Genomic DNA, 15,114 nt, shown 5'->3' with positions numbered 1-15,114 from the left:
AATTGGTGACTCTTAAATTGTCCATAGGTATGAATGGAATGTGAGTGTGAATGGTTGTTTGTCTATATGTGCCCTGCGATTGGCTGGCAACCAGTCCAGGGTGGGACTATCACCTGGGATAGGCTCCAGCATAACCCCACGACCCTAATGAGGAGAAGCGGTATAGAAAATGGATGGCTGGATGGATGGAATCAAACAACACAACATCAACAAAACACCACACATACTTTAAAACGTGCAAAACAAAAAGAAAAAGCAACCAGGTAACAGTTGTGTCTTTACTGAAGATTGGCATTAAAAAAAACAAGTGTCTCAACTATGAGGGGCTGATTCTGTTTCTCCTTTCTGTTGTGATGTGAACTGACTAAAAACGCCTGAAGTTTTTAACTTCAAATAAAACTAGGTTCTTGGTTTGTTCATTTCAAATTGGCCATCACTTCAATAAACATAAAAAATAATATTTCATCTCAGCCAGCACTTCTCAAAGTCTACACAGCATCCACCTTTTATCTTGCAGTTAGGACGACTTGTTTAATTTTTCCATCACACGTTCTGACACACTGACAGGTAAGCGACCAAGTCTGAATGAGGCTTGAGTGTAATGAGTAGTAATTTCATGAAGATTAAGCAACAGGGTAACATTTACATTTACCCTGTTCGGTAAATGTGGAGCTCCACTATGCTCTCAGTGCGCCGCGGGAGCTGACTGCATGCACACTGACCCCTTGTGACTGCTTTGGAGCGTAGCCGACCAGCGGCATAAGAACAGAAACAGCAGAACAATAAGTCCCCAATTGTAAGTCCCCAAATACCAGAAACTCTCCAACAATGCCACAAAAAGTTGCTAAAATGTCCAAGTTGGCAACACTGGCGTGCAGTGAGATTGGAAGGAGGGGAGTCGTTCACAAATGGAGAAGTTCACCCGTATTGTGATTGACACCATAAATATTAGTCCTACATTTATTTTATCTACATATTTAGATTCCTTGACCGTGAAAACATACAATTAGCAATGGATTTATAATGATATCAATATTAGTTCAGTTGTTCACAAAAATCTCATTTTCTGTAATGGCAGTTTTCTTCTGGATCGAGCGCCAAAGCTTTTGAAGATTCACACGCTTTCTTTATTCACATCTCATTGCAACACCGCGACCTTCCGGTCCGTTCTGCAACACTTGGGTCTCTCGATCGGCGCAACACTTTCAGTATCCGGTAAAGTTCGGTCATCAAATTAAAGCATGAGAGCACGGTGTGACTCGGTTACATACTGTATGTCTTTGACTCGGTTACACCACACTTGTGTGCCTGTAGTTTGGAAGCTAAAACACCTTTGCACCCCTACACTCACAAATGATTTTAGATATGGCAAAACGAGACCTGACATTTGCACAAATCTATGTTCTTTCTTTTGAAAACAACATACTGATCAATAATTACTCTACTGTATCTTTTTCCGAGGCAAGCTACAGCACCATCTACAGGCCAGTCCACAGTCTTTCCTTTAAACAGCAACTTCCGGTTGTTTTTTTCCTTTCTGTTGACTGATAATTTTAAATTTGTTATATGAAATATACAATAAAAATAAAACCGCTTTGTTGGCACCGCAAAAGATCAGAACGCTTTGTATTTCAATTTTATTTTGTATATTAAAATGAAATTTTAAAAAAAGTTTTTTTTTTTGGTTTTTCATTCCCATTAATGAAAATAAAATTCAGTGAACAAAAATTCAACGGACCACCCGAAAGCCGTAAATGACATTGCAATGCAACACGTCACTGGTTTGCACAGTGGGCTGATCCGGCGGTGCACTTCCGGTGGAGACGTGGCTCTGTACTGCTGCCATATTGACGCAAGCTAGCTAACAGTCATACATCGTAAGTTAGCTGTATCGTCGTACGTTGTCCTTTCGGAGTCATTAAGATAACCAAAGCAAAAAAGACAAGAAACAGAAGGCCGACGTCCTATAGACAGACAAACGAAAATGGTGAGTAAGAATCAATAAATCGTAAAAGCAAATACGTCTTTTCGGGCCTAGCACTCCAAAACATAGGCTAACCTAGCAGTTAGCTAGCTAAGGCAAGCTCACAGTTAGCGGAGAGTTCAGTCTTCATTGACACAATCAATGAACGTAATATTATTATATTCTTTTTAAAACTGAGTTAATTTCAGTCGTTCAAAGTGACTGTTGGAGTGAATGGGCGGCAGTTACGTGCACACAATGCTGACGTGAAGTAGCTCGTTCCTGTATGTAGCCGTAACCTTACTTAATGCCACTGTGCATAAAAGTATCAAAAGTAAACATTCGCTTCTTAGAACTTTGGCTTATTATGTTAGTGGTTTCAAGTTCGAGTTAAGATTTTACCGATACGGATTCAAATGGATGATACTGCGCTTTATTATTAGGGGTTTTTTTTACAGTAAGTGTTGATTTGTACGTCATAAACAATAATTTACCATATTCGAGACACTTGTCAGTTTGTGTATATGTCCCCTGCAATTGGCTGGCGACCAGTCCAGGGTGTACCCTGCCTCTCGCCCAAAGTCAGCTGGGATAGGCTCCATCATACCCCCGCGACCCTAATGAGGATTAAGTGGCATAGAAAATAGATGGATGGATGGCGACACTTGTCAAACCAATTACTCAAACATTGGCTTGTTTGTTTTAAGCACAACTCTCCTTTGCATTGAATTGTGTTTTAATGTTTTTGTTGGTCCCAACAGTAGACAGCTATTTAGTAATTTACAATTAAATATATTGTTGATATGTAACAGCTTATTCTGTATTTGTCACTTGTGGCAGTATTTGTTTTTGTCAGCACCGTGTTGTGTGTTATATACAATATACAAACTCTCCACATCTGCAGGTGCTGTTGGCAGCGGCGGTGTGCACCAAGGCTGGCAAGGCTATTGTTTCACGGCAGTTTGTTGAAATGACGCGGACACGAATTGAAGGTCTCCTTGCTGCATTTCCTAAACTGATGAACACGGGGAAGCAGCATACCTTTGTGGAAACAGACAGTGTTCGATATGTGTACCAGCCACTGGAGAAGCTCTACATGGTCCTCATCACCACCAAGAACAGCAACATCCTTGAGGATCTTGAGACGCTCAGACTCTTCTCTCGTGTGGTAAGCCTTCAATTGACTTTAAATTGTTACTGTTGTATTGTTGTGTATCCTCATCCGGGACTGCACTATTCTGGAAAAAGTATGATTCATGATTTTCTTGCTTAGAATTAAGCTCATGATTTCCAGACTCCTCATTGCCTGATGCTGCTTTGCACATTTGGTCTTTCTGCCCTTCGTCATGGGAGGTCTCGGAAGGACAGTTGAAGGGGGACATCCTTAATAGAAATGAGTAGAAAGACTCGGTTATCAACAAAGTCAAAACCTATGGCACGCTTGCTCCTCAGGAGTACATTCATGCTAGTGGTAAAAATAGGTAAATGAATGAATGTGATCACCCCTGATTAATGATGTGCCGGTTTGTCAGTGGATGGGAAGCCTGAGGAGGAAGTGTCGGCTGTTACGCCGTTGACAGTGCAACATGAGTTCTTCAGTAAAACAGTGCTTGTACGCGATGGAGCTTGTTAAGTAAAATAGAGAGAATTGTTGTCAGGATGCAATGCCACAGGCTTCTTTCTGCCAATGTGTCTTTGAGCAATGCGCAAAAGCCAATACAGTGGATCCTGTATCCATGGGGGTTGTGCTCTCAGATCACCCACAAATGATTGAGACGCCCATAAAAATGTCTTATTTTGATACTGTGAACACCAGTGAACAGGAAGCCATCAAACCAAACGCTTCCTTCAGTCATGTTGCAACCAAAAAAAACACAATACAGGGAATACACAGTGTAACTGCACCACACTGACTCTACAGGTATTGACATAAACATTTACACACTAATATACATGCAAAATGATACTATTTTATGCAAATTTATAACCCGCAGGCATGCGGGGTAACATATGTTGGGAAGTGTATGCGTGGGCGATTTAGACAAATGAAAAAATATATCAATTCCAAGTACATTTCCTGTATAACATAGTGCCACAACAGGCTGTTGTAAAACAGCAAGTAAAAGCCAAATAAGGAAATTAAAGTATACCTAATTAACATTATAAATGGTAAAGAAGAAAAGAAAAAGAAAATTACATGATAAACTAGGCGTTTTCTACGGGTTTCAGATGCTTCATTGCATGAGACCACGGCTTGTTTTGTTTGAGTGTGAGAATAAAGAAAGCTACATTGTGGAATCCTCCTTGCCGTCTGTTTGAAACCATATACAAAATATGACAGAATGGAAGTTCTCAGGTTTTGGACAGGTGCATGTCTGATGTCGGCCCAGGGCCCAAGGAATGCTCAGGTCGTTGTGTATGCTCAGATACTTGAAAAGTTGGGGGGAACATTGGCAGTGGGGTCTGGAACCAATTAACCGTGCTAACCAGGGGATGACTGTAACTCTGTGTAAAGGGAATCTGCCTTTAGTGGGGTAATTGTTCTGTGAGGACTTTGTTTACTTATTGCCTCAATTGCCTTTTTAAAATTTTACTTTTAAACACCTCTACAGATGTTTGTATTCGTACAAGAAACTGATGTGAGTATCTTCTTATGCCCGTCTAGATACCAGAATACTGCCGTGTGCTGGAGGAAAGTGAAATATCAGAGCACTGTTTTGACCTGATCTTTGCCTTCGATGAAATTGTGGCTTTAGGCTACAGAGAGAATGTCAACCTGGCGCAAATCCGCACCTTCACAGAGATGGACTCTCATGAGGAGAAAGTTTTCCGTGCTGTAAGAGAGGTGAGTTAGACCCAAGTTGCGGGTCTTTTAATAATACTAATACATACTAATGTGTATCTTCAAAATAATTTGTTTGTTGGTATGGACTGGAAAACACAATGGACACATACAGTAGCTTGAGTCCTGAACCAATCCCATTTCCAATTTGACAATGATATCACAAAAAGGTTTTCTAAAAGTAGGACCAGGCGTTCCAAATGTGTGCCACCCTTGGTTACACTTGGTCAAAATCTTGGCTAACTCCATGTAAACACCATTCCATGGATTCCTGCCACCATATCTTGTCTTTCAAGATTGTTTTGTCAACAACCTGCAAAAGAGCAGGATATCATCAGAAAAGAAGCTTAAGAGAAGGCATTGTTACTTCAACCATTGGAACAGAAATGTGAAGGCCAGGGTCATGTATATTGCAAGAATTGCTGACTTGGCTTTTCATTCCTATAACCTTGTTGTCTTGTTACTTGCTCATGGCTGAGGTCACGGCGCCCTCTCACATCTTTAGGTTAAGATTTACTCAAATTGTTTGGGCATGCATTGATGGTTTGTTTAACCAGTCCATTCCTCTAGTACATAAAAGTGTGAGGTACAATTGACTCATAGCTTTGTTATGCAATACATTGAAAATGTTTTTGGACAAAGAGTAAAGTGATCATGATTTAGCTCTTTTATATTATTTTATATATTACTCAGTACCTAAAATGTTTTGTTGACTCACAGACCCAAGAAAGAGAGGCCAAGGCAGAGATGAGGAGGAAGGCCAAGGAGCTGCAGCAAGCTAGAAGGGACGCTGAGCGTTCTGGCAAGAAGGTGCCAGCTTTTGGTGGCTTTGGCAGTGCTGGCATGACCAGCATCTCCTCTGGCTCTACCATCACAGACACCATCGTAGAACCTGAGAAACCCAAGATCACATCTGCTCCAGTCAGGTACAAGACTAGAGAAATTTATAATTGAACAGTACTCGTTCTTTTTGTTCTCTCTCTTGAATGGTTAGGATGTTTGATTGTTAGAGGACCACAAATGACGTCTTTTTTTTTTTTCCTATTTGTCTTCTCTTTTCCTTTGTCCAGACCAAGCGGACCAAGTAAGGCGCTGAAGCTAGGCGCTAAAGGGAAAGAGGTGGACAACTTTGTTGACAAGTTGAAGTCAGAGGGTGAAACCATCATGCCATCCACTGGCAAGAGAGGCTCTGATGTTTCTAAAGCGCTCCCACCACCAGTGAATGTAGAGAGGTACAGACACATATTCCCAGCTTCCAGTTGGGACTTGGCGAGTCACAGATGGTCTTACGATGCATAGTAAAATTAAAAAACGACTTGAAGTAAAGTTTCTCCATCTTGTAGATTAAGATTAACATTAATTATTAATTGTAGGAAAAAAAAACGCTATAACTTGCGGACCACCTGTATTGCTGTAATTCCCCCATTTTGTTTTCACACCACAGTGTACATCTACGTGTCGAGGAGAAGATCTCACTGACTTGTGGTCGTGACGGTGGGCTGCAGAACATGGAGGTGCTGGGCATGGTAACACTCCGGGTCACAGACGACAAGAACGGGCGCATCCGACTTGTTATCATCAATAATGACAGCAAAGGATTACAGTTGCAAGTAGGTGTTTTTTTTTTTTTTGTGACACAACACATCCTTGAGAAAAAGTAATGTAATGGAGAAAGTGATTCGCAAGAAAATATTTTGTCAGAGAATGTTTCTAAGACATTTCTGTATACATGGCCTGACAAATAATGTTCACACATCATCAGCAATTGCTCATAGTTTTACAAATGTACTCTATTTTTTATACAATTTCTGACCATCAATTACCATCATGTGCCCATAGACACATCCTAATGTGGACAAAAAGTTGTTCACAGCTGAGTCAGTGATTGGCCTGAAAAACCCAGAGAAGGCCTTCCCTCTCAACAATGATGTTGGCGTGCTAAAATGGAGACTACAGACCACAGATGAGTCACTGATACCGTTAACTAGTAAGTGTAAATGTACTGTTACTGTTCAATTCTGGTGTTATTTTATGTGTCCGTGTGGCAGCTGGATATTCCTCCCAAAGGGGGGTTGCAAGCTGACGTTGTCTAATTTGTACAATTGGCCACAGTGTTTGTGTGTGGACAAGTAAAACAGCTCTTTGGTTTGTGTCATAAGAAGTGTGTGACAGGTGTTGGTTTAATTTTTGAGCAGCGGTAGACGTGTGCGTGCGCCTTTAACATGCACGGGCGATTAAGTAAACATTCATAATGTGTCCTCAGCTGCAGTTACATAATGTACCTATCATTGTACATCAAATATCTTACTATATTGTTTACAATGCCATCTACTGGACCTAGGTGTAACGACAAGCCACACAGACAGTCCATTTCTAATATGATTGTGAGCGAGAGTGAGCAGATGGTGCCACAAATGAAAAGGTAGCGCCAAATCCCTCTGTAGCGGCTCAAATTTATTTGTGGTGGGCCATCACAAATGGATGATAGTATGGGAGGCTGCTTTTACACAATGGCTTTGCCATGTAATATCTGTAATAACTGTCATTCATCTCACAGTAAACTGCTGGCCTTCAGAGAGTGGCAACGGTTGTGATGTCAACATTGAGTATGAGCTGCAGGAGGAGAGCCTGGAGCTCAATGACGTGATCATTACTATCCCAGTACCGTAAGTAGAGCAACACTACTTTTTAGATGGTTACTGAACAAATGTACAGACCTCATCAAAAATCATAAGACCAGTTGAAAAATCGCTAGAATTTGCATTTTGCACAATTGGATCTTAATGAGGTTTTAAGTAGAGCTACAATATGCAAAAGCAAAAAGGGCGAGTGAGACACAAAACATTTGGAACTTGTAATTTAAACAAAAAAAACCAAACTGAAATAGGTTGTTTATCACCTGATCAAAAGTTTAAGACCATGGGCAATAAAAGCCAAAATGTGTTCAAAATTTTAGGTTTCCGTCACCCATTCACACTGTCATGCCCTCCTGATGTCTAAATCTAAGAAGCTTTCTCTTTTTGAACGTGGTCGTATTGTCGAGCTGCATAAGCGAGGCCTCTCGCAGCGTGCCATTGCTGCTGAGGTTGGGCGCAGTAAGACAGTCATTGTACATTTTTTTTAAAGATCCTTACTGGTGCCGACTGCAGCGCAATAACCATCAGACGGCATCTGCGGGAAAAGGGTTTAAAAAAAAGAAAGACCTCGTCTCCTTCAATGCTTCAAAACTGCCTGTTTAGACTTTGCCATGGAGCATCAAACATGGGACATTGAAAGGTGGAAAAAAGTTGTATTCTCTGATGACAAAAAATGTAACCTTGACGGTCCAGATGGCTTCCAACGTTACTGGCATGACAAGGAGATCCCACCTGAGATGTTTTCTACCCGGCACAGTGGAGGAGGGTCCATCGTGATCTGGGGTTCTTTTTCATTCAGTGGAACACTGGAGCTTCAGGTGGTGCGGGGTCGTCAAACGGTGGCTGCTTACGTGCAGATGTTGCAGCGAGCATCCCAAATGACTGAGGGCCCTCGTCTGTGTGGTAACAGCTGGGTTTTTCACAGGACAACGTTGCAGTTCATAATGCTATCTTGACAATGGACTTCTTCAGGGAGAAAAACATCAGTCTTTTGGACCATCCTGCATGTTCCCCTGATTTAAATCCCATAGGGAACATTTGGGGATGGATGGCAAGGGAACTTAATAAAAATGGCCATCAGTTCCACACAGTTGATGCCCTTCGTGAAGCAATCTTCACCACTTGGAGCAATGTTCCCACTAGCCTCCTGGAAACACTCACATCAAGCATGCCCAAACCAATTTTTGAAGTGATTAACAAGAACGGTGGAGCTACTCATCACTGAGTCATACTGAGAAAATATTTTGTTCTGGTTTGGAGAGTTTTTTTGCTATTTTTTGAGCGATGGTCTTAAACTTCAGCTGATAAACAGACTATTTCAGTTTAACTGTGGTTTTAAATAATTACTTTTTCAAAGTACTTTTTGTCTCACTCCCCCTTCTTGCTTTTGCATAATGTAGCTCTACTTAAAACTTCATTAAGATCCAAATGTGCAAAATGCAAATTCTCGCAATTTTTCAGGAGTGCATTGTTGAGTGTGAGCTATGGTAAGCCCTTGTATGAAAAATTATTTAGGTAATTATGATGTGTGTTTATCATCATAATGGCTGATGTGGTCGTGGATAGAACATATTTCTGCTCCTTTCTAGGTCCGGTGTGGGTGCTCCCGTGATTGGAGATCTGGATGGAGAGTACAAACACGACAGCAGGCGAAACACCCTGGAGTGGTGCCTACCTGTCATTGATGCCAACAACAAGACCGGCAGCCTGGAGTTCAGCATCAGCGGACAGCCCAGTGACTTCTTCCCTGTCAGTGTGTCATTTGTGTCCAAACGCAATTACTGCGACATTCAGGTACGTTGTTAATTGGAAGCTTTATGGGTGTCAAGGACGGCTGCTTTACTATCCAATCTTTCCAGCGACACAATTTTTGAGAATTTAAACAGAATATTTCAATTCTGATTTCAATTCTGACAAAGACTTGATACTCCATTTTATTTATTGGTTTTATTGTGTGTGGTTTTTGTTAGATTTTTTTTTCTTAAGAGACAGGGTCTATTAAATTTTTAAAAAATTGTTTTTGGTTATGATTTTTATTTAAGTGCCATTTATGTTAAAGGAGACAGAGTAAATTTTATTTTCATTGTGAGTTTTTTTTGTCTTTTTTTTGTTTTTTAATTGTTTATTTTATTTAAAAGCTTGTGACATTCCAGTTACAATGTTAAATACTCTTGATAAATTAAAGTTGATTTCTTTTGATATGGTTTTGTTACAGCTTACTCGCATTATTAATGCCATATATTACATTTACGAAAAAATTGTCTCGAAATAATGTTGAAAATGATATCGTTTATCTGCAATAATTTGTAGGACAAGTATAATTTGTTATTGTGACAGGCCTATCAACGTATCAGCTGTTTTTAATCAATGTTTTAAGTGTAATTAGGATTTTTGATATTCAAAATACATATATAAATATATAGACACACACACACACAATGGAAAAAAATGGTAAATTAATGTATGGGAAACACTGGATATTAATTGCTATGAGTAATGTCGACTTTTGACTGGTATTGTCATTTGCTGTCATCCTGAAACATGCTAATGAAGAATGAATGCTGTTCTTTTTTTGTCTCCTTTGTATCAGGTGGCCAAAGTGACTCACGTAGATGGCGACAGCGCTGTAAGATTCTCTTCAGAGACCTCCTTTGTTGTCGACAAATATGAAATCTTGTAAAAAATAATATTCAAAGAAAAAAATGGAAAAAATGTCCGACAAAAAATAGTTCAAATCAATGCTACAGAGATCAGTGGAAGTTTCCTTGCCTGCCCACTCTGTATACTATTCCAGAGACTGTGTACATCAACAGGACTCCATGTGCTGGGGCAGAGCTGCCGTGGTGTATTTATATTGTTGGTATGAGGAAGTATCATCTATATAGGGCAGTAATGGAAATTTCATAACAGTGATACTGTTGCTGACCCACATGGAGGCTGTGGATGGCTAAGGGATTGCAGGGCAGGCCACTGGTCGCCTCATGGTCGGTCTATCAGTACTACTCCTCACAAGGTCAATTGTGAGGGAATATCAGCCTTCACTAGAATTGTACTTCTAGCATCCCTGGGAATCATGCATCCTCCAATTGGTCTTCTTCCCTCTCCGTGCTGTTTTGATAAAGCTCATTGGGGTTCTTGCTTTCTTTCTAGTTGTGTCTATCTTGATAAGCAATCACTAAACTCTTATGATTTGTTCGACATTATCTCGCTTCAGATTTTTTTTTCCCTTCTTGTGGGGACATTTTTGTAGAAAGCTAACATTGGACCTTCAAAAGCAGATTGTCAGTATATTTTGTTTTCTATCTATGGTTATCTTCAGTAATAATATTGCAATGTGTCCTTTTTATCGGTTTTTGTTAATTCTTCTCATCATTTTCCACTATGTGACATAGAAGTTTGATGTTGAAGAGCAGAATCTACCCACCAGTGACTACATTTGGTTATTTCAGCTTTTATATTTCCTAAGAATTATTTTTGTAACACCCTTGTAGCCACTCATCACACAAAAAGAAGACACTGTTTCCAAGACTGTCATTGAATTTAAAATAGTATGACGTACTTTGGCCAGAAACAACAAAGCTCTTAATACAACACCCCCAGTGTTTGGCTGTGAAATGACATGACATGACTATTGGACCCCTGCCCTTCACATCCTGGGTCAACAAGGCAGAAACACCCCACCCCCACCCCACCCAGCCATTTATTTCCTAACTCAAAGTACATCAAGATTCTTCAAAGTCTAATGTATTTCCTGTTTATTTTTCACATGGACTCCCCAAATTTCAATGAGTATGGTTGTGTTGATGTGTTGTAGTTGGGAATGACAAAATCAACCATTTTTAACAACACTTCTGAAGGGGAATCTTAACATTCCATTGTACAATTGGGGTGGGGGGGAGAATCTTTAATGTAATAAAATGTATTCTTGAAAAGTACACTTTTTGTGTTATTTTAAACTGAAACTTGGTTATTACCATTTCAATATTTCCAGCTGATTATACATTAATCAGGTAATTTAATATTTTTATGTATTCCTCCCACTTTCTTAAAGATTTAAAATGGTTAAAAATGGCCTTTTGTGGCAAAATAATTTTTGAAATGAGCTAATCTACCTGCCAAACTGCCATTTAGGCTAGCCTGGTATAGTCACATCACATGGCTGCCACATGACAACCACTCCAAAATGTTTCCCATACATCCCAATCGATGTCCTTCGTCTCAGCTCAAGCTTGCATAAGGTGCCCATAATGATGCTATGCAGATGGTACACTGATCTGTACTAATAAGTCTGGATAGCTCATACGTCGCACGCCGGAGTGCAAGCCGCTGAAGCCAAAGAGACGCCATCTTACTACTCACATCGCGACTCCATTCGCACAGCGTACATAGTGTACAAAGAAGATGAAGAGGCTCGCAGAACATCTATATTTTAAATTAAAAAGCGGGGAGTTTCTCCCATTCCTTCAAGTAACGCAACCTTCGATTTGATACGTTATTCTCTATCTTTTGGCCATATTAAATGTACTTTTCCTCCTTCCAATTCTCATTGCCTTTGGGACAAAATTCTACTCTGCACCCTGGCTCAGCACTCCTCTATAGCAATGCATAGTTTTACTCCTCTAGAAAGAGATTTTCATTTTAACTGCATATCCCATCCCTTTTTTCCACTAAAATCCATGGTCATGATCTTTTACTTTTTTCTTACTTTCATACAATTCACTATGCTCTCGTCTGTACAAAATATGAATAAAAAATGAGAGTGACTTTGGACAAGTTTTAAAATCATTTAACATTTTGCTGATTTGTATTGTTTTTGGTTTGTGTTATGAAATAGAAATAAGCTCTTTTCTGATATAGAAATATATTTTAACAAAAAACACAGGAATAATATGTGATAACCATAATGTGTAATAACCATAAACACATACTACCCCCCCCCCCTCCCCCCCACACACACACACACAGAAAAAACCAACAACAATGAAACAAAACCATATGCTTTGGGTAAGACAATACGTTGTTTGCAATCTCAAACATACCGGTATGCATGTTCAGTAATATTATTTTCCAGAACATTTCATATGAATGAATCCTTTTACGTCAGTCATTCAGCAGCAAAAAAAAAAAAAGGTTTATCCAAATGAAGGGTCATGCCGGCTCAATTGTGTGCAAACTGGCTTGCTAACTGCACTGTATACAATCCTGGTAAGCATCATGGAAACACTGAGATTCTCCCATTCCTTCAAGTAACGCAACCTTCGTCCCTTAAAAAAATACATATATCATGATATAACAAAAAAGTACGTAAATTTCCTCTTAGCTATTATAGAGCTATATAAACGTATCAACTCTGGACATACATTTAATCAGAGGAATTTTACACGATCGAAAATATCTGAGAGATCGACAGCGCAAAACCCTTAAATTATCAATCATAAATCTACATTTCAATCATACTTACACGTGAAATGTTCGTCCACAGCCTTTGAACTGGCGATTTGTGCAGTTAATAGCTGCACATGCAGGCATCTTAAGTCGAAATTTGTGTCCAATCCGAATTAGTAAAATAAGTTCACCACGAATGCAAAATCTTGCCCGAGAAGTGTTTCTTGCGAGTAGCAATATGGCGGCCGTTTGCCCTCACAAGTCATCGCCAATGATCTATCCAGATATATTATACGGATCAGTGAGATGGTAGTGGCTAGCAAGTCAACGTCACAGACACGAGGTGCGTTCATGGACATCTGGTTGTTACAATTTTTTTAGCAAAAACCCACGGCCCACTTTTGGATCGCGACCCACGGTTAAGAACATGGGTCTAAGATGTGTGTAAACAAGAATCCATTCATCCATCTTCTAGGGTCCTCCAGCCTCACTAGGGTTGCGGGTATGCTGGAGCCTATCCCAGCTGACTTTGGGCAAGAGGTGGGGTACACCCTGGACTGGTCGCCAGCAAATCGCAAGGCACATATAGACAAACAACCATTCACATTCACATTCACACCTATGGACAATTTAGAGTCGCCAGTTAACCTAACATGCAAGTTTTTCAAATGTGGGAGGAAACCAGAGTACCCGGAGAAAACCCACCCACGCACGCACGCCACGCACGGAGATTCGAACCCAGGTCTCCCCGATCTCCTGACTGTGTGGCCAACATGCTAACCACTAGGCTGTAAACGAGAATCTTGTCAGATTATTCTCAAGAAGTATACATTTGCAGTACCACCATACCACCACTAGATGGCGGTGTTGCATTTGTACTTTTAACACATGTACAAAGTGTGTGCCATGTAATATACATATATTATACATGAAAAGTAATAATAAATATAATTAAGAAAGATTTTAAAAAGTATCAAAATGTAGTCAATAATCAAATAATTGAAATGAACAATATAAATCATATATTCAAATTGATACATTAAAACAGTTTATATATTTTATGAATTTATATGATTGGTACAGAAGATGCTCCTCATCAGCACCTGATAATTAGTCAACCCTCACTTCAAATTCTGATTATTATTGCATTCTAGTATTATATGTAATAAAAATATGTCCCAAAAAATTACAAACGGTCAAAGTATTTTATGTTTTAAGTTGGTCTTCCATTGTTTCTACATTATAAGAATGAATCTAATTTTACAATCCTCGTTGAATAATTTGCAGCTGTATGTAACGTAACCAAAAATATTAGAAAAACCTCAAAATATGCCTGGTGTGATTTAACACCACTTTTCTGCATTGTTTCATGAATACCTTTCTGGCAGTGTCAGTAAAATTAAGAAGTGTGACTACAGTGTATTATAGTATGTCAGTACATAATATGCCACCATAGTTCCACTCAGCATCCACGTCAATGGAAAGAAAGAAAAAAAAACTGCATTTCTATCCACACCCGATCACCAGGGGCCTGTTCACATTTGAAAGGCTCATCAGCGACTCCATTGGGACATGAAGTGATCAAATTAGTGCTGATAAATGTTCCATTATCTGCATGACACTTTGTACTTGCTGAATAAGAAATAACGGCCAAATAGCTCTGGATCATCAGTGGCGCTGACAAAGACATTTTGGTCAAGCATAAGTCAAAAAGCAAATATTCTTGTCTTGCTTGCGCTTTCATTAGAAAATGCACATCCAAAATGAAATATGAATGTCACTGTCACTGACATAATAAATGATTGCATACTATGTCTATTGCAGTGTCGTGTAGGAGTACTTCATGTTGTGGCCAGTGATGGTCTGTGTTTGTCCTAGTGGACTTTCTCACACTTACATAACGATAGGCGCTGCGGTATCAGTCGACTGTTGTTATTAGATGCATCACACGCACACAATCATGGCCAAACATTTTGAGAATGACTCAAATAATAATTTTCAGAGTATGCTGCTTCAGTTTTCATTATGGCAATTTGCATATACTCCACAATGTTATGAAGGCTGATAAGATGAGTGACAGTTAATCGCAAAGTCCCTCTTTGCCATGAAAATGAACTTAACCCCCCCAAAAACATATCCACCGCAATTCAGCCCTGCCACGAAAGAATCAGCGGACATCATGTTAGTGATTCTCTGGTTAACGGAGGTGAGAGTGTTGACAAGGACAAAGGCTGGAGATGACTCTGTCATCCTGATTGAGTGAGAATAACAGACTGGAAGCTTTAAAA

General features: G+C 39.7%; 1 protein-coding gene across 1 annotated transcript; it reads left to right on the top strand.

Annotated features, from left to right (window-relative positions):
* Positions 1 to 1,815: 1,815 nt before the first annotated feature.
* On the top strand, positions 1,816 to 11,148 carry LOC129191649 (coatomer subunit delta). The gene is made up of 10 exons (XM_054795198.1): positions 1,816 to 1,987; positions 2,868 to 3,131; positions 4,629 to 4,808; positions 5,526 to 5,731; positions 5,876 to 6,037; positions 6,250 to 6,415; positions 6,645 to 6,792; positions 7,363 to 7,471; positions 9,031 to 9,235; positions 10,032 to 11,148. The coding sequence occupies exons 1-10, from the start codon at positions 1,985 to 1,987 to the stop codon at positions 10,119 to 10,121; spliced, it is 1,533 nt and encodes a 510-aa protein (XP_054651173.1). The 5' UTR covers positions 1,816 to 1,984; the 3' UTR covers positions 10,122 to 11,148.
* The last annotated feature ends 3,966 nt before the right edge of the window (positions 11,149 to 15,114 follow it).

The sequence above is a fragment of the Dunckerocampus dactyliophorus genome, chromosome 12 (assembly GCF_027744805.1).
Source record: "Dunckerocampus dactyliophorus isolate RoL2022-P2 chromosome 12, RoL_Ddac_1.1, whole genome shotgun sequence".
Taxonomy (NCBI): domain Eukaryota; kingdom Metazoa; phylum Chordata; class Actinopteri; order Syngnathiformes; family Syngnathidae; genus Dunckerocampus; species Dunckerocampus dactyliophorus.
Note: the sequence above shows the minus strand (reverse complement) of the source record. Positions and strands in the feature narration are given on the sequence as shown.